Genomic DNA, 21,862 nt, shown 5'->3' on the forward strand with positions numbered 1-21,862 from the left:
CCAAACATCACAGTGCCAAAATAGACAAGATTTATATCACTTTCATGGTGACTGGGTATTATTGTGAAGACTATAAGTCAGCAGTGTGGAAATGACCTTAATGTTGAAAACTTAATGTTGATAAGATAGAAAAATGTGGGTTAGACAGCATCACCACCAGATGGATTCATAGCTGGCTGGCCAGCCGTACTCAGTGTGTAGTCCTCAATGGAACTGCATCTACATGGAGGGAAGTGAGTAGTGGGGTGCCCTAGGGCTCTGTTCTGGGCCCAGTGCTCTTCAACATCTTCATCAATGATTTGGATGAGGGGATAGATGGGGAACTCATCAAATTTGCAGACGACACCAAGCTGGCAGGAATAGCCAACACTCCAGAAGACAGGCTTAAGATACAGAAGGATCTTGACAGACTTGAACATTGGGCACTATCTAACAAAATGAAATTCAATGGTGAAAAAAGTAAGGTTCTACATTTAGGCAAGAAAAACCAAATGCATAGATATAATTTAGGAAGTACCTTACTCAATAGTAGTAACTGTGAGAGGATCTCGGAGTCCTAGTGGACAATCACTTAAATATGAGCCAGCAGCATGCTGCAGCTGCCAAAAAAGCCAACATAGTGCTGGGCTGCATTAATAGAGGGATAGAATCAAGATCACATGAAGTGTTAATACCAATTTACAATGCTTTGGTAAGGCCACACTTGGAATACTGCATCCAGTTTTGATCACCACAATGTAAAAAAGATATTGAGACTTTAGAAAGAGTACAGAGAAGAGCAACAAAGATGATTAGGGGACTGGAGGCTAAGGAACAGTTGCTGGAATTGGGTATGTCTAGTTTAATGAAGAGAAGGACAAGGGGGCATGATAGCAGTGTTCCAATATCTCAGAGGATGCCACAATGAAGAGGGAGTCAAGCTATTCTCCAAAGCACCTGAAGGCAGGACAAGAAGCAATGGATGGAAATTAATCAAGGAGAGAAGCAACCTAGAACTAAGGAGAAACTTCCTGACAGTGAGAACAATTAACCAGTGGAACAACCTGCCCCCAGAAGCTGTGAATGCTCCAACACTGGAAGTCTTTAAGAAGAGATTGGACAGCCATTTGTCTGATATGGTATAGGATTTCCTGCCTGAGCAGGGGGTTGGACTAAATGACCTCCAAGGTCCCTTCCAATTTTATTATTATTATTAACTCACTGCTATATCTGAATTGGAAGCAATACACTTCTAAATAACAGCTGCAGGAGGACCAGGTGGAAGAAGGATATATCTCCATTTTCTGTCTGCATGCTAAGATGGGTCTTGGACTGATTCAGCAAGGCTATTCCTGAATTCTTATATTGCAAAAAGGATCCTAAAAGTATTTAATTAGTTTGTAAGATATGCTTGAACAGAGTCTTGACAATTGTCGTCCAAGGATGTTTTAATTTATTTTTCTGTCCTGAGCCTCAAGACCTAAATGGCCCTGCTACATCTATTATTCTATATATTGATCCTCAGAATAGTTAAATCTCAAGCTTCTTTTTCTAGCCAATATTGCAACAAAAGATCAAAATTCTGGAAAGAAAGAGGGAAGCTCCTTTATAATTATATAAGGCTTTACAGTATTATGGCCTTAATACAACATAGAGACTGGTTTATTCCTTTTCTATAACCTTTTATTTATTTATTTTTCAATAACAGATAATCTGGATGAACCTGACAGTGAATTAGAAATTTGTTGGCAGAAGGTCTCAACAAGTTATGTTTGTAGTGAACCATTACTGGGACGACAAACAACATATTCAGAATGCTGTTGCCATTATGGAGAGGCTTGGAGTCGGGACTGTGCACTCTGCCCTCCAAGGTCCTCTGGTGAGGATACACCATTTGCTTCAATAGTTAAACTTTATAGTTTAATTTAGATTATTAATTGATTAGTCTGATTTCATCCAGTTTTGGTCAACACAATATAAAAAAGATGTTGAGACTCTGGAAAGAGTACAGAGAAGAGCAACAAAGATGATTAGGGAACTGGAGACTAAAACATATGAAGAATAGTTGCAGGAATTGGGTATGTCTAGTCTAATGAAAAGAAGGGCTAAGGGTGACATGATAGCAGTGCTCCAATATTTGAGGGGCTGCCACAAAGAGGGAGGCAAACTATTTTCCAAAACACCAGAAGGCAAGATAAGAACCAATGGATGGATACTAATCAAGGAGAGAATCAATCTAGAACTAAGGAGAAATTTTCTAATGATGAGGACAATAAACCACTGAAATGGCTTGTGTTCAGAAGTTGTGGGTGCTCCATCACTGGAGGTTTTTAAGAAGAGATTGGACAACCATTTGTCTGAAATTGTGTAGGGCTTCCTGCCTGAGCAGGGGGTTGGATATAACAGGGCTTTTCAACTGGTGGTAAGTGTACTATCAGTGGTACTTTGGTACGTGGAAGGTGGAGTGACCACCCTAGGCAAGTATAGAAGGGGAGGGGAATGAGGACTACAAGCTGATTGGTGCTTCTGCAGGGCTGTCAAGGCTCAGGAGAAGCCCCAGGATCTGCACTGGGCTCCAGGTGTTTGGCACTTCTGGAATCAGTGCGTAGCTGGAGGTGCACCAAAGAGAAAAGGAGGAGGGGTGGGGGAGAGTAGAGGATATAAAAGGAGGAGATTTTGGCAGGAAAGGGAGAGGAAAAAAAAGACAATGGGGGAAGGAGAAGGGGACGAGAAAGAGAGATGGGCAAGTGCAGCCTTGAAGAGAGGAATCAGCTGGAGGTGCACCAAAGAGAAAAGGAGGGGGGAGAGAGGAGAGGATATAAAAGGAGGAGATTTTGGTGGGAGAGGGAAAAAAGACATTAGGGAAAGGGGATGGAGAAGAAGGTAGGAGAAGATCCCAGCAGGAAGGGAGGAAAAAGAGACAAGGGAGAAGAAACTGGAGAAGGAGAGACCAGCAGGCAGGGAGGAAAAAGAGGGAGAGGGGGAGGAAGGGAGGGAGGAAGGAAGAAGGGCCGACCAGCTAGCTGACCACCAAGGTAGTGGTGCATATTAATAAATATGGATAAATTCATCATACATTGTCAGTGCAAAGAGAAAGTGATTCAGCAAAGGAACCGCCATTGAAGAAATTAAAACTGGTATTTCCCCCCCTTTTTAATATGCTTTGTAACATTTTATTAGATTATAGAATAAAATACAAAAATATAAAAGCAAATAGTAGGACACAGTGGGGAGAAAAAAGGGGGGGAAAGTGAGGGTAAGAAGGGAAAAAGAAAAAAGAAAAGAAAAGAAAAGGCATTGACTTCCAACTTCCAGGGTTGAAGTAGAATGAAGTATTAAATTCGAACCGCATCTTTTTATTTTTCCACAATAGTATAAACTAACCATTTCTATAACAACAAATGAAACTAATCAGTAAAACCCAAAATCCCTCCCTCCCTTTTTTTAGTCATCAAGTTTTTGACACCTTGCTAAGCACTGGTGGTACTTGAATATTGTCATGTCCTAAAAGTGGTACAATCTGTGAAAAGGTTGAAAACTGGCCTAGAAGACCTCCAAGTTCCCTTCCAACTGTTATTCTGTTATCTGTTTATTTGAAGACACAGGCACATTCTCAGTTACAATGAACTAGAAATTTAAAGAAATTCATAAAGAGTATACTTGATTTACATTATCCGGTCTTTTCTCTTTCCACCACTGGAGAAGGTTAAACTTTTAAAATATTAAAACCAATCACAACCTTAAAAGTTAATGTTTTCCTTTCTCACTGCTCTAACAAAAATCTAATGCAGTGCTTTGTTATTTGTTTCTATTCCTTGGCTCATTGAGTAACCAGCCAAAAGTTGTTTAGGACTGGATTTGCTCAGTTAAGCAAACCAATCACCCCACTCACCACGCCAAGTTTTTACATTAAAGCATTCACTACTAGTCATTATGAGGGGGAGGTTGTTTGCTTTGTATGAAATAGAATATAAGATAATGGAATATAAGATAAAACTGTTCATTTTGGCTGGGGTTAGACAGTCCAAAACACATGGAATAACCTAAGATAAGGAAAGCTGCTTAGGGATCTTCTCATATTTAGTGCAACTGGCTTTCCCTAGAAAATTTTTTACTTCAATCTATCCAAACAATTTCTCACTCCTGGAATCCTACGAATGCTAATTTTATTTATTGTTTCCAGGGATTCTTGAGTCAGATGATTTTCAGATTAGTTTACAGCAATTAAAACAAAAGCTAATAGAATAAACATACACTCAATGTATGGTCCTTAATGGAACTACATTGGCATGGAGGGAAGTATGCAGGGTTCTGTCTTGGGCCCGGTGCTCTTCAAAATCTTCATAAATGACTTAGATGAGGGCATTGAATGGCCTATCCAACAAATGCATTCGGTGGCAACAAAAGTAAGGTCCAACACTTAGCCATGAAAAATCAAATGCACAAGTAGAGGATAGGCAGCAGCTGGCTCGACAGTTGTGCCTATGAGAGGGATCTAGGTGTCCTGTTTAAATATGAGTTAGTAGTGTGCTGCAGCTGCCAGAGAAGCCAATGCAGTTCTGAGCTGCATCAACAAAGGGTTTGTATCTAGATCAAGGGAAGTGATAGTACCATTTTATACTGCACTGTTGAGGCCACCTTTGGAATACAGCTTTGGTCACCACAATACAAAAAAAATTGCTGAGACCCTAAAAAGAGTGCAGAGAAGAGCAACAAAGATGATAAGGGGTCTAAACTCTAAGTCCTATGAAAATGACTAAGAATGAAAATACATTTAGCTTGAGGGGTTCTCGGTGTTCTCTGAGCTTGGTTGTTTTCTTGAAGACGTTTCATTATCCAAACTAGATAATATCATCAGGACTAGTACTGATGATATGATCTAGTTTGGGTAATAAAACTTCTGCAAGAAAACAAAAAACCTCAGAGAGTATCAAGGATTCCTCATTTCAACTCTGAGCTACAAATATTCTCCTTTATTGGTACCATCATCAGTGCTAGTTGGGAGTGGGGTTTGCTTTCAATTTATATTCTAGAGCAGTGTTTCCCAAACTTGACAATTTTAAGGCATTTAAGAATTCTGGGAGTTGAAGTCCTCATGCCTTAAAATTGTCAAGTTTGGGAAACACTGTTCTAGAGGCTTGCCCTGAACTACAAACATTACCTTTTATTTACTTGATGAAGAGAAGGTTGAAAGGAGACAAGATAGCAGTCTTCCAACACTTGAAGGGCTGCAGAAAAGAGGATGGGAAGAGAGTGCCTATTCATTCTCCATAGCACCTGAGAGTAGAAGCAATGAGTTGAAGTTTGTTAGAGGAAGATCCAGCCTGGAAATGAGGATAACTATTAAGCAGCTTTCTTCCCAAAGTTGTGGATGCTTAATCACAGGAGGTTTTCAAGAAAAGATTGGACAACTATTTGTCTGAAATGATATGAGGACACCTTCAAGGGCCCTTCCAAACCTATGATTCTTTGAAAAACAATACTTAGTTGGATTAGATGGATAGATGATAGATAAAAGGTATAGAATTAGATATTATATACACATTTAATATACATGTTATACATTTTATAAATGTATTTATATAATAATCATGTATATAATCAGATTGCTCCTTGGGAAAAAGCATTGCATTGCCAGGATGCTATTATAGGCTAATCCTCACTCTCAGCCCTAGTTGACTCTGCTACATCTCTAAAGATACATAATTTATAACAATTGCAATATTCAGGCAGTATTGCATGAAAAGTATTCCTTTATTAATTTTTTCTTTGCTCTCTCCTTTTAGATGATTTTTATCAGCTGTGCAGTATAGTAAGGGAGGCTGAACTCCAAGAAAGGCCCAGCTACGAGTATGGGTCAAATCAGGGCAGTCATCAATATGAGCTTTACATCCCAGATCTGGAGCCCTATTTGAGTCGCTTGGATGAGGATGGAGCAGCTGATACCAACAGAGAAGAAAGCAATGCATTTGAGGATAGTGCAACACCACAAAGACAACAGATCCTCCCAGATCAGACACAGCCTGACTATGTGCCTGACCATGTTGGTAAATGTCAGGAGAAAATAAATAATAGCTCAGATATGCTTAGGTACATACTATTAGTATATTACACACCAAATGTAGGCATTTTGACCCTCAATCCCATTTCCTGCTTTTTGAAGAACAGGTCCAGAGATTGGCCAAAAATGCAACACAAAATCTTGGTTTCAGCCAAGTGCACAAGCTAGAGTCTTCCGACATCCAAAGAGAAGTTCTTTAATGGCTAATTCCACAAAGCCAGTTATGCTAATTCAACTGAAGAGATTATTTATAATCACTTGCTGGATCATATAGTTGGAAGCCTCTCTGATTTCTTCTTGTAATCCTTTTCATATGCAAGCATTCTTAACTGGATTAATGAAAGAGTAGGTGCCATCTGAAAAAGGAGGGCCAATGGAAAGAAAATGTCTCTTTTGGTAAGGTTGTTCACAGATTCAAGGCAAAAGTCCACGCTTGCCCTTAATGCATATGCATATGCATATACACATACTCATACATTTGAAAGAACCATTTTGGCATGTTTCCTTTACAAGATTACCCTATTCTTATTTTTAATACCTATTTCTTACTCTCTCACCTTTCAGAGCAGTACAACAGCTTTGAAGGGCTACAAGTAAAAGAGTGTGGAATTCTTAATGATTGCGAAAATGGACGCTGTGTGCGTGTGCAAGAAGGCTACACTTGTGATTGCTTTGATGGCTTCCAGTTTGATTTGAAACTCATGGCCTGTGTCGGTAAGTAGTTCCATGAAAGAAAATGTGGTAGATCTTGTCAAAAACACTACAGCAAAGATCCCCCAAACCCTTATTAACGAGGGCTGTGCATCCTTTTAAAATGTTGTTAACCTTAATTTTAATTGTTGAAGAAGTGTTTAACGGGTTGCTTGCCAGTTACTATGCTAAAGAGAAGCAAACCACATTATCAGGGTGTATATAAGTCAGACCACAGAGGGGAGGTCAAACCAGAATTACAATTGGGCATTAGTGATCATGAATCAGAAATGAAAGAGCTGTGTGCATTTGCAGACAGAACTGACTCATGGAAGATTTCAGTGCTTTAGTACTGAAAATTTCCTAAAGCATAGCCTATCAATAGCTTTTATACAAACTATCTATAAACACCACTGCCTGAACATGTCAACCCATCAGTCCTAAGGACATATTTTCATAGAGCTCTAGAACTAATCGTATTAGGGCTGTTTATGTAGTACAGGATGTTATTTATTGAGCATTTATAATTGCTATTACCTCTTTTCTAGCCAGTTGAGACCAGATAAAAATGCTTCTCTAAATGGTTGGTCAGCTCATCACAAAATGATTGGTTTCTGTAAAATCCAGGTGAATTTATCAGTTCCATCACACTTCAAGGGTGTTTTGCTGGAGAGTTCATGCTCTTACCAAATTACTGAAGACATAACTCAAAGTTTAGAAGAGCTTTATTCACTCCATCCCTATAGCGAAGTTTTTATGCAATACAAGGTTAATCCAGAAAGCACGTACCTCCATATTGTACAATGATTATTTGAATTCTACTCACTTCAGATAGCTTTTGACTCACCTTCAGTTTAAACGAGATACAAAGAACAGCCTTGGTGTATTTCACAAGCCTACTGTTGTTTAAAATCTTTCTTGGTGTTTACAGGCAGCAACCTTATATATTTTTAGATCCTAATCATAATGACCTATAGTCCATCCTCTTTAAGATGAAAGAGTATTACTTTATTTACTTTTAGAATGTATATTATTTTGTTGACTGTATAGGTTCTTTCTGCTAAATAGGAACCTGGATTATTGTATCCAAGTCCTGCCCTGGAAGCACAACACAGCCTTTCCTACCAGGAATCTATATCCCAGTAGAAAGTGGCATGTGTAGAGGATGGTGAATGGCACCAGAGCTTAGTGTAGTTGCTTTTATATTCACCCAGCACTTTTTCAATTTAGGTATGAGCTTATAAACTAAAAGGAATGTGAGAAAGGTCCTGTGCTGTTGGATCTGAAAAGTGTTCTTTTTTCCCCCTTTCCTCATTAGATATCAATGAATGTGAAGTAGCAAATGCTTCCATGATTCTTTGTAAAGGTAATGCCTGTGAAAACACAGAGGGCTCCTATCGCTGCACTTGCTCACCTGACAGTGCTTTAGTGGAGTCTCACTGCATTCCAGAGACTGCACAAAATCCAGAGGCAGCGTAAAAGAAGAGTTGAAGTGGAGGCAACATTTTCAGCCATTTGCTTCAAGAATTGGCAATCTGTGCAGCTGGAAAAGCGTTTCAGAGAATTCAGCAGCTTTAAAACATTTTATTTCCCAGAAAGCAAAGACTCAACATAGGGATCTGTTCAATTACCATTATTTCAGCCAGTGTAAACACTCAGGGCCCAATCTTCATATACTGTATGTGCATTTGAAAAACTATCATGCCATTTTTATCAGAGATTTTTGGCCTTGTTACTAATTTGCGATGGATAAACCAGCAGTACACTCCCTCCTTCCTGTTCATCTTTTGTTTCTCTGTTTAGATCATAGGTGAACAAATTTGTGCCCCCTGAATTATTCTCACAAGGCTTTACCCCTTTATTGTACCAATTTCTCACTTATCCCGTGTCATCTTACATTTCTTTACCATTCATAGAATGCTGCTTCCTAAATTTACTTATAATCCTTACTCTAGTCTTTTCAGAACTAGTCTGAGCTTTGTGTTCGCCTCACAGCTACTAATGCATTATGTCCTCTTTTTAGCATGGCTGAAGAAAATTCACATCCCACAGATAATAGACATTTGGCTTCCAATTGAATCCAGCCAAGAATCTATATAACCTTCCCTTAAAGTTATCCTTATTAACAAATCAAAAGACACAGTACCTACATCCAAGCCCAGCACACATTTTGCCCTCCAGAGTTAGAGCACCTATTTATAGTCTGATTGTGGCTTGGACTTCATTGGCCTTTGGGGGCTTTCTGTTCACCACAAGCCACAGACATCCAACTGCACCTTCTGTGATTGCTGGAATGTTACTTTGGGAAGTGGGAAATGTTATAGCTCTTTAGTTTTAAAAAGTAATGCAGAGCTTTCAATTGGAAAAAAAATACATGTTAAATAAATATGTGTTTTTAATTGTGCCTAATGGTTTATAGACTGTGGTTGGTCATACTGTATATGTTTCTACCTTTTCTTTCCGAGCTTAGAACTGGAAACTCTTGGGAAGAACCAGATAGGTTCTTGTTGATTTAACCAGTACAAGAGGGATGGCTAGTTTGGAAAAAAATACTTTTACAGATTGAGCAAATGAAAGCATTCTATATATGACAGTATATCTTTCAGTCCCAGCAGTATCCACCGCCACACCATTATTCACATATGTAAGATACTCTTTAGAGTATTAGGAGACTATACTTAGCTAACTGTGGCTGGTACCAAAAAACTAAGCAGGGCTAGTCTTGGATGGAAGATCAATCTAATTTTCCAGGGCTGTAGGCTTGACTGAAAAATTGAAAGAATGTCTCAGGAGGAAGCAATACAAACAATGTATATATTGTTGCCAAAAGAACCACACGGATATATTTGTGTAATTACTGGATGTCAAAATTAACTCGAAGGAATTTTTTTACCATAAGCAAATATTTCATTATCGCCAAAAAAAGAAAGTTTAATTATGCTTGTTTATTAGAAACAGTTACAAAAGCTGACTGTATTTAGGAATTCACCCCATAGCAACTTTAAATGACTTACAAGATAGTGCAAAGTGATTAACATAAATTATTTCTGCATAGAGATCAAGTGCCATTTGGTTTGGCATTTGAGAGTATAATATCTACAGAATTAGTTACAAAAAGTGACTATCCTGTCTCGTTTTGGCTCCAGATGGCAACTTCAGTTCTAAAAAATAATTTAGGTCATAATATAAAGAGGAAGGGGGAAAGCAGATGGAAATTTGCAGCCAGCATCTGACCACAAGAGGCACTGAAAAGATAGAAACGCAGTGATCAATTTTGCTGGGCCAGTTTTTTTTTTTTTTTTTAGAGGAAATAATTTTTGTGGTAGATATTCTCTATCAAGCAATATAAATCTTCCAAACAGATTTTCTTTCAATTATAAAAACATTGCCCTGAGTTACAGCAAGATATCCACCAACCCACTCTTTATTCTAGCTATCCATTTTGTTCTTCATCTAGACTATGTCTCTGAGAACAATTATTGCACAGATACCATAGGATAAACAGGAACTGCCTGGTGTAGCAAAATATTTTACTTGTCTTTATCAAACTCTGCCTTCCATCCTCTGTAACTCTTGAGGACTAAATGGCTTTTTTAACTGGTAATTTGAACCGGAACCATCCAGCAGAATAATAATCCTTGTTCGTCATCAGATAACTCCCACTTGACAAGAAGTTTAATCTAGAAAAAAAGGGAAAGTAATGAAAACAATTGATCCTCAGATATTAAGATTTGGGGTTATTGGAAGAAAAATTTACAAAATGCCATATGCCATATGCCAAATTAACCTGAACTTGAAATGGATTTCATATCTCATATGTTTGAATGTGGGGATCATACTCATAACTCCCTCACCAACATGGCAAATTTCTTTCTCTGAATAAATATATGTCCTTGAATATTTGTTAGAACTGTTACATTTTGCATCCCTTGCTATGAGGGATAAAATTGAGATTGTTATTTTGTGAGGTCTGAAGTCACAATTGCACATACATAATATAATAAGCTAAATGACTACAGAGACTGTATCATTTCAGACTGCCGAAGGTAGATATAGCTGAACATGTTATAGAAACCATTCCTTGTTCCCAGTGAAGTTTCCTCCCAGTATGCTGATATTCTAAATGTGGGAAGGTTTCATGGAAAGAAGCACTGTATGAAATCATCTTCCACAATCTATATAATTTAGAAATTGTACTTTCACAAAGCTAGACAAATAAGTGAACTAATGGTCTTTCCCTGGAGAATGGAACCCTCTCTCTGTAGAATTAAATATTCCCATTGCAAAAAACCACTGCAAAACCATCCAAAATAGGACCAAGTGGTCAATTATGAGCATCCTATTTCATAAATGAGATGAAGAATCATGAAAAGTAGCTCCAAGTACAGAAATCAGTCTGCTAAGATACTCACAGATGGGTACTCGCTCTTTACTGGCAGCTTGTTCAAGTAGCTGTAAGTATGACCATTATGGATAGGGCACTTGATCCCACTCTTGCATCCATCAGGCTCTTCAAGTGGGAAAGGAATATCCACATGCATTATTTCCCCATACACCTTTGCTTTGCTGCTTTGGCTTTCAATTTCTGTGCAAGAAAAATGAGGTTAATCATAACAATAGGACAAGGAATGGAGACTACAATACTACATTTCACAATGAGGAAGTGTTCTCAATATTCCATGTCGAGATTGTGTCCTTTCCTGTCCATTAATCCAACTGCTTTATAATTTAAAATACTAGAAAGTTTCACCGATGACGGATTTTCTGCTTTACTTCCCTTTTCTGAGGTTCCTACAGAGAAAACACTTCCATAAATAAAATCCACTGCATATAAAACTGTAGTTGCTATCATTTTGTATTGTGCACATACTAGAAAAATCACAGCCGTTTGCAACATCAAAAGAAACATTAACAATCATGTTCTATATATGGTTGTCATGGATTTTTGTCTATGAACTCCATTAAAACTACACATAGCTGATTGCTAATAATGATTCTCAATGAAATTATTTCATATAAAATTGCTCTTATATAACTATTCTAAATGAGTGCACTTATATGTAGGACATTTGGGATAATGAAAATAACCCCACTTTGAATGCTGAAAACGTTCTGAAAAAGCTTTGTTTGGGAAATTAATCTTGTACTTCAAAATGAATAGGTTATACTTACTACTGGAAAATGTAACATTGACGCTGTAAGACACTCCTTTGCGGAGAAGGCAAGGTAGTCCAGGACAGGGAGTAATATTAACCTCCAAAATACTTCCATCTTTGGAACCTGTGCAGAAAGAATGGAACCACATAATTTTGAAGCAACACTTAGATTAGTATAATTGGTCAAATTCCACAATAACAGACATGGCCTTGCAAATATTTACATATTCATGTATAGTGCCATCTGTCTATGATTGACATGCTTATCATTTAAAAAGGTAGGAAGAATCGTAAGCAGGGCAGAAACAACAAGAATCAGAAGGCAATCGATAAAAATGATTCAGAATTGTACCCAGTAATTTTAGGAAATCCGTCTAGTTATTTGAGAATGAATCATGACCAGCCAGAGGTAAAGGTTAATGAGAATGCATGTTCACCCATGTTCATGTCATATTATTACTCCAAATAAAAAGCACCAACAATCCACACACCTTGCAAGGGCATTGACACCCAAATCAGATTATTTTTTAAAAAATGTTTTTAAATAAAGTTCATTGTTAAAATTATACTATTGTAGTAACTGTCTTCTTGTCACAGAATAACACAAGTAAGTATAGCAATTTAAAACTCGCACAAACATATCCATGAGTAAAATCAAAAAAAATAAATACAGCATAGTCTTCAACTTACAATCACAACTGGGACCAGAATTTCTATTGCTAAGCAAGGTGGTTGTTAAGTGTGCTCACCCAATTTTGCGACCTTTTTTGCTACGCTTATCCAGCTTCATCCTTTTGACTTTCCTTGCTAAAAGCCGGCTGAGAAGGTTGCAAATGGTGATCATGTGACCCCAGGATGCTGCTGCAACCATCATAAATACCTGCCAGTTGCCGAGTACCCAATTTTTATTTTTATTTTAATTTATACATTTTACTGAATACAAAATTAAAAACATTGAACGTAGTGTATCATCCTTGACATATATCTTTGTCATTCCATACTGTACATACAAGAATAAATATTATATATTTATATGCAGCTATACATTTTGATCACATGGATATGGGGGGAATGCTGTGATGGGCATAAATGGGTAGACTGGTTGTAAAGCATTTTCAGTGCTGTTGTAACTTTGAATGGTCATTAAATGAATGTTGTAAGTCAAGGTCTATCTATGCTGATTTTATACAAATATGATTTTACATAGAGTATTTACAAATTAATGATATGAAATCAGGATATTAATCTTCAGGTTTCTTGGACAGTTTCTTAAATATTATCTTGATTCATGCAAACAGTGTTTTCCTGTTTTCATCACATATCTATTTAAAAGGCTCAAACTAAGTAATACAAGCATGTTGAAATATGCCAAAATTGCACTTCAAAACAAGCAAGACCTAATGGGAGGGCATTTAGGAGTTTTAAGAGATGAAATGTGGACATTAAGTATCCATGGATCTTAAGTTACTAAGTTTGCTCCTTTAAAAAAAAAACATTCAATCTTGGGGCCATTCGGCATTTCAAGACATGCTGGTGGCTTACCATAGTCCATCTATGTATCCATTTGTCTAGATTGGCAATGGTAACTATCAAGCATTATTTAAGATAAGTACTAATCACCAAATCTTGGAAAAAAGATATAATCACAAATCTCCAGATGGCCTATTGTTCTTTGGCATTAATTTATTCCCAATTGCTAGCCCCCCTCTCCAAATCAATAATGGTGTGTTGGCAAATAGCTTCTTCCACTACAAGGAACTGTTACGGTCAAAATAGTTTGGCCACTGTATGTTAAGGATACCCCTAACAAATATTCATAAGTGCAGAGTTCACATTTCTCCTGTAAAGTTAATGACAGCTATAAGAAAAAAGAGGGCATTTTTAGGGTAAAGTGCTTGATCCCAATGATCTAACCACTGGAAACCATGCCTACTGCTTTATCTATATATCCCTCATCTACACAGCCTCAGCTCAGGTTTTCTTTTTTAGGTTATAATGGTACAAAATGCTTTTTGTATGCATAATTTGTTCAATACTATCATGGTGCTTTTTAGCACAAACAATAAAGGAAGGAAGAGAATCAAGATTAACTCACTGTGACTGTTAGCAAATGAATCCTCATCACTTTACTGTGTCCTAAATATACTAGCATACCCATAGCAAATGGAAGGAATGTGTGAATCAGCTGTTTGTATCCTGCAGAATATGATTTTTACCCTCATGTGACTGATGCATCACTAATGTATCAGTGCCTGTTTTTGTTATCTGCCTCAGCTATTCATACAACTGAAACAGGAAATTGCTGGGTTTGTATCTGAATTGTCAGATTATTTTGGGATATTCCTATTCGGTGACAGAATAACAGAATTCCTGTTCAGAAAATGTCGTATCTAGGACTTTGAAGAGCTACTCATAAGTGAGCTCAGTGAGGTCATGATGAACATAATATACTCTTGAGAGTGTTGTGAAGTCGTGGAGCTCACTTGGGGAGTTTGAGCCAGTCATGCTCAGCCAAGCCACTTCAGAAGATTCTTGTGGTTTCTAGAGGTAATCTCATATAAACCATTTGAACTGTCAGATGAAAGAGTAGATTTTTTTTTTTTTAGTGAGATCAGATGTAATCCTGAAGTTTATTTTTATACAAAAAATAATATGGACCTCTGGGGGAATATTATTTCAGAGAACCATGAAAAAGAAGACTTACTTCTAGACCTCACAAGATGATGTAGTAATGGGGCCCAGAGGTATGCCCACTTTGCCTGATCACACTAGGATGGAAGAAACAACTGCAGATAGGCAGTCCATTAAACAATCTGGCACTGTACTATTAAGGGCATTATAGGTAGTAACCAGAACTTTGAATTGCACCTACAACACAACAGGTAAGTAGTGCAGCTCACAAAGCAGTGGGGTCACACAGACAAAACAAGATATGGCAATGTTTCCCATTCACTGCATTCTGTACTACTTGTGCTTTCTGAGTAGTCTTCAAGGACAGCCCATTCCAATAATCCATGATATGAGGCTCCCCCAGTTCAGAACATTATCTTTTGTTTACATCCTATTAGTGTTTATAAGACAATCCTCTAATGAAATTGTACATAAATCTATTCAGAATTAAAGTACTAAATGTACTTGAATAAACTGAGACCCAGTTTGGTCTAGTGGTTAAGGCATCAGACTAGAAAACAGGAGGTTGTGAGTTCATATTCTGTCCTAACCATGAAAGCCAGCTGGGTGACTTTGGGCTAATTGCTCTCTCTCAGCTCAACTCACCTCAATACAGATGAGGAAAACTAGGAGGTCAAAAGTGGGATGGATGTTTGTCACCTTGAGTTATTTGTAAAAATAAAGGCAGGATGCAAAGAAATAAAATCTTATAATTGCAGCCAACTCTGGATGAAATAGCTTTGTTTTTAAGAAAGCTTTTAGCAGGAAGGATTTCATCAGTTCCTTCCTGTCCTTCTGCCCTCCACACCAATCCCCTTCAGGTTTTGAGAATCCCCTCAGTGTTCAGGAACAGTTTAGAGTACGGTGTCAAACCTGTAGTGTCACGTGATGTGTTGCGACGTATCATGGCTTTTTTCCCATTGCCGGCCATGGTGTGGGAGCAATTTTGGCGTGACACATCCAGCCTGCGGGCTGGCAGTTTGACACCCCTGAGGGGACTTAATGGGAAAAAAATCAGAAGAAAAAACTCCCACTAACCCATTCAAAATTCATTCACAGCTTGATGCAGATTTATCAGGCTGAGAGCTGTATTTTGAATCTGAGTGACCTGGAAGATCAGTCTCTCAAAAGTAGACAAAGAAGACAAAATGAGATGGCAAATGGCCAATTACATTGAAATAACTATACTTCCAGTCTCAAAGAAAAGCCTCAACTGTATTAGCAATCCTACCCAAAATACAAATCTGCTTTGCACATCAGATTTTCCTACATGTATATATTATCTCTATGCAAGACATTGCATATAATATGGCTGTGGCAGAAATCAGACCTGGGTGTTTTGGAATTATAATTAAGAAACAGCAATTATTCATTCTTCCAAAGGCTAGAATTTACAAAAAAAAAATAAATAGAAAAATAGGTTAGATCAGAAATGTGCTGTTCTATATGAAATATCTCTTTTTTCTTCCTATAAATGTCTGTCAAAACATCACTAGTCAACAAAATCTCATACTGTGGGCTAGTTCCTTGGCTCTATCCAGCGAGGGCTCACAATTTCAGCTGCAGCTCCTATAATATGAGCTGGAAAAAAAAAGTTCAAGGCATAGAAACTAGCTATTTATAATCCTGTTTCAAAGGGTTACAATCAAAGAGCAATTTTTTTCTGATACATTTGAGTTACATTCTAGTATAACTTCAGATACATTCATGTTGGCTAGAAAATTTCAAGTCATGTCAAAGTCAAACATGTTTGAGCTACCATTATCATTAAGCCTGAGCAACAGGTGAATAAAGTTTAAAAACTCCATATTTTTAGGATATATAAAATAATAGTTTCTAGCTCTTCATTAGTGATTTATAAATAAAAATACTATGAATGATTTTTCCTGCATTAGATGGATTCTATCGAACTGGATTTTTCCTACTTTCGCTCCAAGTTGGTAATTCCTGGAAGAGAAAACCTAAAACTTGGGAGAAGCAGGCTTAAGGGAAAAAAGGGGGAAGAAAAGTTACCATTCATTCATATTGCACTGTACACATTTCATCATTTCATTTTATAAGAATTAAAAATCAGTGACTGCAACTTGCCATATCTAAATGTACCAGTGCCCCCCTTGCTGCATCAGAGGCTGTTCTGAGAAGAGAATGATCTGGCTCACACATAGCATTAAATTACCATGTGCTAAAATCAGTGTTTCTCAACCTTGACAATTTTAAGGCATGTGGACTTCAACTCCCAGAATTCCACAGCCAGCAATGCTGGCTGTGGAATTCTGGGAGTTGAAGTCCACATGCCTTAAAATTGTCAAGGTTGAGAAACATTCTGCTAAATCATCACTGTGTTCATGACCCACACAGCAAAAAGCCAGGCTCTAGTCATATGTGCCAAGGCAGTCCATATGATTTAATGGATCATGCAATGCCAAAAAGCTGGATTAACAAAAGCTAGAATAACCATAATAAGAGTTTAGGGCCAGTATGCTTTCATATCCAGTGTGAATCTAAGAAGATGACCAACCCATGGCATCCTTGTCACAAGTCTATCCTCTCTGCTTCCATACTCCTCAACCATGACATTTACCTATATTTATGACGTAGCAAACAAAACTGAGAGACCATCTAACGCAGTTTGCAAACACCAAAGTTGAAACCTAACTGTTGGGTACAATAACTGGCACTTCCTGACTACAAGAAGCCTCCAACGGGTAGCTCTAAGTTGGAGCAAACTGACTTGTGAAAGTGGTTTTAGGGGAAAGATGGAAAGAAGCCGGACTGCCTCGTGAACTCGCCTGTTACAACAGAATGAACCCCAAACAACCGTTTGATCACAGATTCCCAGCTTCCTTCGAGCAGAGTCGCTTCGGGAGCTGGTCTCTTTATTGCTTTCTGGGGCTGCCAAAACCTGAAAAATGTGACGGTGGGCGCTTGCTTTGCTCTTAGGCACAAGGCTTCTCGCTCACGCTTTCATAGCTGCCTACAGAGATCATCCACCAGAGTTCTCTATCCGGGGGAACCACTGCCAGCATCACAACGCCAGGTGATCCCTAAGAGCAGGAGGAAGAGTTGGCAACTCTCGGGTGGTGCTGAAAGTTAAAGGGTCCGAAACAGTTACAATGCAAAAGAATTACTCACCACAGTCAAAGAACTTAACGGGTTCGGCCAACACCCCGGAGCCGACGGCCAGAAGCAAAAGCAGGGTAACAGCCAACATTTCTCCTCCTTTCATCCGCTGTGGCACAGACCCGAAGAACAAGGAACTGCTCTGGAGGCCAGTGCTGAGCGGGCGGAAAAATATGCTCCAGCGGCCGGGTCATGTGAGAAGAAGCCCAGCCCAAGCCCGCCCCTTAACAACCAATCACCTAATGGGAATCGGCCTATTTTCTCCTCTAGTCTGCTTTAGACCTTGACGGGCTGGCGCCTGATTAGGACTGAAGAATCACGGCTATCGCGGCGCGGCGTCTTGGTGATCAGGGCTCCGTGAGCTTAACCTTGTTGGGTCAAATGTGGGATTTCCGCGTGCAAAGTGTTCGTGCATTTCTCATTGAACTTTCATATATATATATATATATATGAAAGTTCAATGAGAAATGCACGAACACTTTGCACGCGGATACGCGCGCGCACACACACACACATATATACACATACACATATACACACATACAAACGTGCAAACTACTTCTTGGCTTAATGCTGGAGATTCCAATGGAGCATACACTTTGTGCATTACCAAGCCCTACAAATACTTGGCTGCACAAAGTACAGGTAGTCCTCGACTTACAGTTCTTATAGTGACCGTTCAAAGTTAAAACAGCACTGAAAAAAGTGACTTATAACCATTTTTTCACACTTATGACATTGCAGTATCCCCATAGTCACATGATCAAAATTCAGAATGTTGGCAACTAGTTTGTATTTATGACAGTTACATATCCTGGGGTCCTCTGGTCGTCTTTTGTGACCTGAAAGCAAAGTCAATGGGGAAGCCAGATGCACTTAACAACCATGTTACTTACTTAACAAATGCAATGATTCACTTAATAACTGTGGCAAGAGAAGTCATAAAATGGGGCAACTCATAAACAAATACAACAAATTTTAAGTTCAATTGTGGTCGTAACTTGAGGACTACCTGTATAAGCAGCCTACGACTTTGTACTGACTGTACAACAATAAGTTAACTAGTGAAGCAAAGATAAGTGGCAGGTTTTGCTTCATTTGTTTTGTGAAGGAGTATTCTGTTCAGAAAGACTGGAAATTTAGTTACGCTGTTCCAAAATAAAAGTGCAATGTACGAATCTCCACACCACTAACTCATTCCAAAACTGATATAATACAGAGCTAGAGTATCTCAATGTGCTCCTTAGCTGGTCCTCCTGCCATGTTAATTACAGTTTTATCGCTGGGGAGGGAAGGCAAAGTGCATAGCTCAGATATGCCATGTTGTGCCCTTTCATTTGAATATAAAAATTCCCTCTTCCTGGAATTCCCTGAAACCTCCAGGCTCATCAGAACAGGACGTCTGTAGAAATCTCTGTCAAATATATAAACGTAAGAGAAAAGACAAAGAAATGCATGGCTGGTCAGGCAACCTGTAGTATCAAATAGGAAGAATGTTATCGCTTATATGCTAATGAAGTAGAGTCCACGCATCATTTTACAAAAGCCATTAGAATTTGTTGTTATTATTGCTACCATAGATTCAACTAAATTTCCTTCTGCAAATTACAGGTAGTCCTCGACTTACAATGGTTTGTTTAGTTACAAGGGCACTGAAAAAAGTGACTTATGACTGTTTTTCAAAGTTACGACCTTTCCAGCATCTCCATGATCATTTGACCAAAATTCAGATGCTTGGCAACTGGTTCATATTTATGACCGTTGTTGTGTCTCAGGGTCATGTGATCACTTTTTGCAACCTTCTGACAAGCAAAATCAATGGGGAAGCCAGATTCACTTAACAACAGGATTACTAACTTATCAACTGCAGTGATTCACTTAACAACTAAGACAAGAAATGTCATAAAGTGGGGCAAAATGTCTCACTTAACAACAGAAATGTTGGGCTCATTTGTGGTCATAAGTTGAGGACTATCTATACAAGGTTAAATTGGTACTTGAGGAAAATGTTCTGGTAATAAAGGTACATCAATATTGTCTGCTGTGCTGCAACTAAAGGCAACCCATGGACTGAAGTTACACGGCTGGAATTACTAGTGATGCAGACTCACGTAATAAGTGGTTTGTCTGTAGATCTGTTTCTTTCTGAACTATTTTCAAAGGATTTGGCCTACACAGTGTCTCCATTAAAATGCATTGGTTATCCTGAGTCAGTCATTTGGATGTTGCTGCCAGTGTTTAGCTTCTGAAAACCTTTAGCTTAATTCACAAGGTTAGAAATGCTTCTTTGTTTGGACAAGCATGGGCATCTTGCCCTGTCTTTTTCACAAATACGATAACCAGATTACTTGAGGGTCATCCAAAATGTTCAGCATATCCCTTTCACCTAGATAAAGAAAGCTTGCACTGAGCTTAAGAAATGTAAGCACAAAATTAAGGTTCACTTGCCAAGGATGAATTTGTGACAAAGTTTTTCTCATAACTAGCTGAATTTGTAATCTATAATCAACTTATTCACAAATGACCAAATTAACTTACTTGCCTAAGCAACTATTTATTATCTTATAAATTAGTAAAACTGACTAGGTTTGCCAAAACATTGAGTCAACCACATTGTAATCTAGCATGTTGTGCTTACCCATCCATGATTTATTATGGCAAGTTCAGTGGCTGATTGATTCATTTGTTTAACAGCATTTATAAACCAACCTCTTTAATTCTGGGCAGTGTACATGAGCAAAACAACAATGGAATATATAAAAAATTAAAAATAAGTAATTAACTAAAATTCTTATATTAAATATAAGAATATAAGTAAATAATTAGAAAACAAATAATACACCCTATAAGCTATTCTAAGGCCAGTGGCCCATTAAAGCAAGATCATCTTGAGGATTTCCCTGAATGCAAGAAGGCTATAGGTTCTCTTCCAGGATAAGCATGTTTCTTAAAGTAGAATTAGAATGTTCCTCTTTTAAAAGAGGGCTACTGTACCTCTATACAGTGAGAGCCAGTTTGGTATAGCATAGTGGCATCAAGCTAAAAACCAAGAGCTATGAATTCTAGTCCTGCCCTGGTGTTGCCAAGAAAACTTTGGTTTCCTGGATCATGGACTGCATTTCCTACACAAAGGACTCTTGGCAAGGGATGGGCTACACCTCACAAAAACAGGCAAAAATATACTTGGAAAAAAGACTGGCCCAACTCATCAGGAGGGCTTTAAACTAAAACTGGGGGGGGGGGGTAACCAATCTCTAGAACCCAAAACCAATCACAAATCCCAAGAAAACAAACAATGAGATAGGCAGTGATGAAAAAAAAAGAAAAACTCAAACAACGATCTGGAGATACCGGAAACACTCCCATGGACAGGCATAAAAGTCTTAAATGCTTATATACAAACGTCCAAAGTTTGGGGAACAAACAGGACGAACTAGAAGCAATAGTACACGAGGGAGGGTATGACATAGTTGGCATTAACAGAAACCTGGTGGGACGAAACCCATGAATGGAATGGACTGATGGATGGATACAAATTGTTCAAAAGAAACAGGTCTACAAAAAGAGGAGGGGGAGTTGCACTATAAGTAAGAGAACATTACATATCTGCAGAAATGCACATGATCCTAGACAAAATCTCTCCAGAATGTATATGGGTCAATGTAAAAGAGAAAAAAGTGACATTACCATAGGTATATATTACAAGCCACCCAACCAATCAGAAGAAATAGATGATCTCTTTACCAACCAGTTAACAAATGTATACCATAGTAGTAATGGGAAGACTTCAACTATCCAAATATCAACTGGGAGACAAACTCTGCAGTGAGCAGGTGAGCAAACAAAGTCATAACTAGTAGCCAGCATGGATTTATTAAAAACAGATCATGCCAAACTAATCTCATCTCATTCTTTGACAAAGTGACTAAAGTAACAGACTAACGAAACACAGTGGACATAGTATAGAAACAATGACTGGAAACTGATCAAGGAGAGAAGCAACCTGGAATTAAGGAGAAACTTCCTGGCAGTGAAGACAATCAGCCAGTGGAACAGCTTACCCCCAGAAATCGAAGGACAAGGGGGAACATGATAGCAGTATTCCAATATCTCAGGGGCTGCCATAAAGAAGAGGGAATTAAGCTATTTTCCAAAGCACCTGAAGGCAGGACAAGAAGCAACGGGT

The 21,862-nt window shown here is 38.3% G+C and overlaps 2 protein-coding genes across 4 annotated transcripts in view; one reads left to right on the forward strand and one right to left on the reverse strand.

Moving 5' to 3' along the window:
* The window catches only part of LTBP2 (latent transforming growth factor beta binding protein 2), a 134,894-nt gene extending 124,833 nt beyond the window's left edge, over window positions 1-10,061 (forward strand). For all 3 annotated transcript variants that reach the window (XM_039351740.1, XM_039351741.1, XM_039351742.1), the window contains 4 exons: window positions 1,688-1,858; window positions 5,766-6,026; window positions 6,605-6,754; window positions 8,049-10,061. In XM_039351740.1, coding sequence (XP_039207674.1) covers window positions 1,688-1,858; window positions 5,766-6,026; window positions 6,605-6,754; window positions 8,049-8,209 — 743 coding nt within the window. In that variant the 3' untranslated portion in view covers window positions 8,210-10,061. The remainder of the gene's footprint in view (window positions 1-1,687; window positions 1,859-5,765; window positions 6,027-6,604; window positions 6,755-8,048) is intronic.
* NPC2 (NPC intracellular cholesterol transporter 2) lies at window positions 10,001-17,858 on the reverse strand. The gene is made up of 4 exons (XM_039351743.1): window positions 17,689-17,858; window positions 11,903-12,010; window positions 11,143-11,315; window positions 10,001-10,410 (listed from the first exon to the last, which is right to left on the reverse strand). Exons 1-4 carry the CDS (start codon window positions 17,780-17,782, stop codon window positions 10,324-10,326), a joined length of 462 nt encoding a protein of 153 aa, XP_039207677.1. The 5' UTR covers window positions 17,783-17,858; the 3' UTR covers window positions 10,001-10,323.
* Between the last annotated feature and the right edge of the window lie 4,004 nt (window positions 17,859-21,862).

This window comes from Crotalus tigris, unplaced genomic scaffold (assembly GCF_016545835.1).
Source record: "Crotalus tigris isolate CLP2741 ecotype Arizona unplaced genomic scaffold, ASM1654583v1 scf7180000018371.15429387391:27106975, whole genome shotgun sequence".
Classification (NCBI taxonomy): Eukaryota; Metazoa; Chordata; class Lepidosauria; order Squamata; family Viperidae; genus Crotalus; species Crotalus tigris.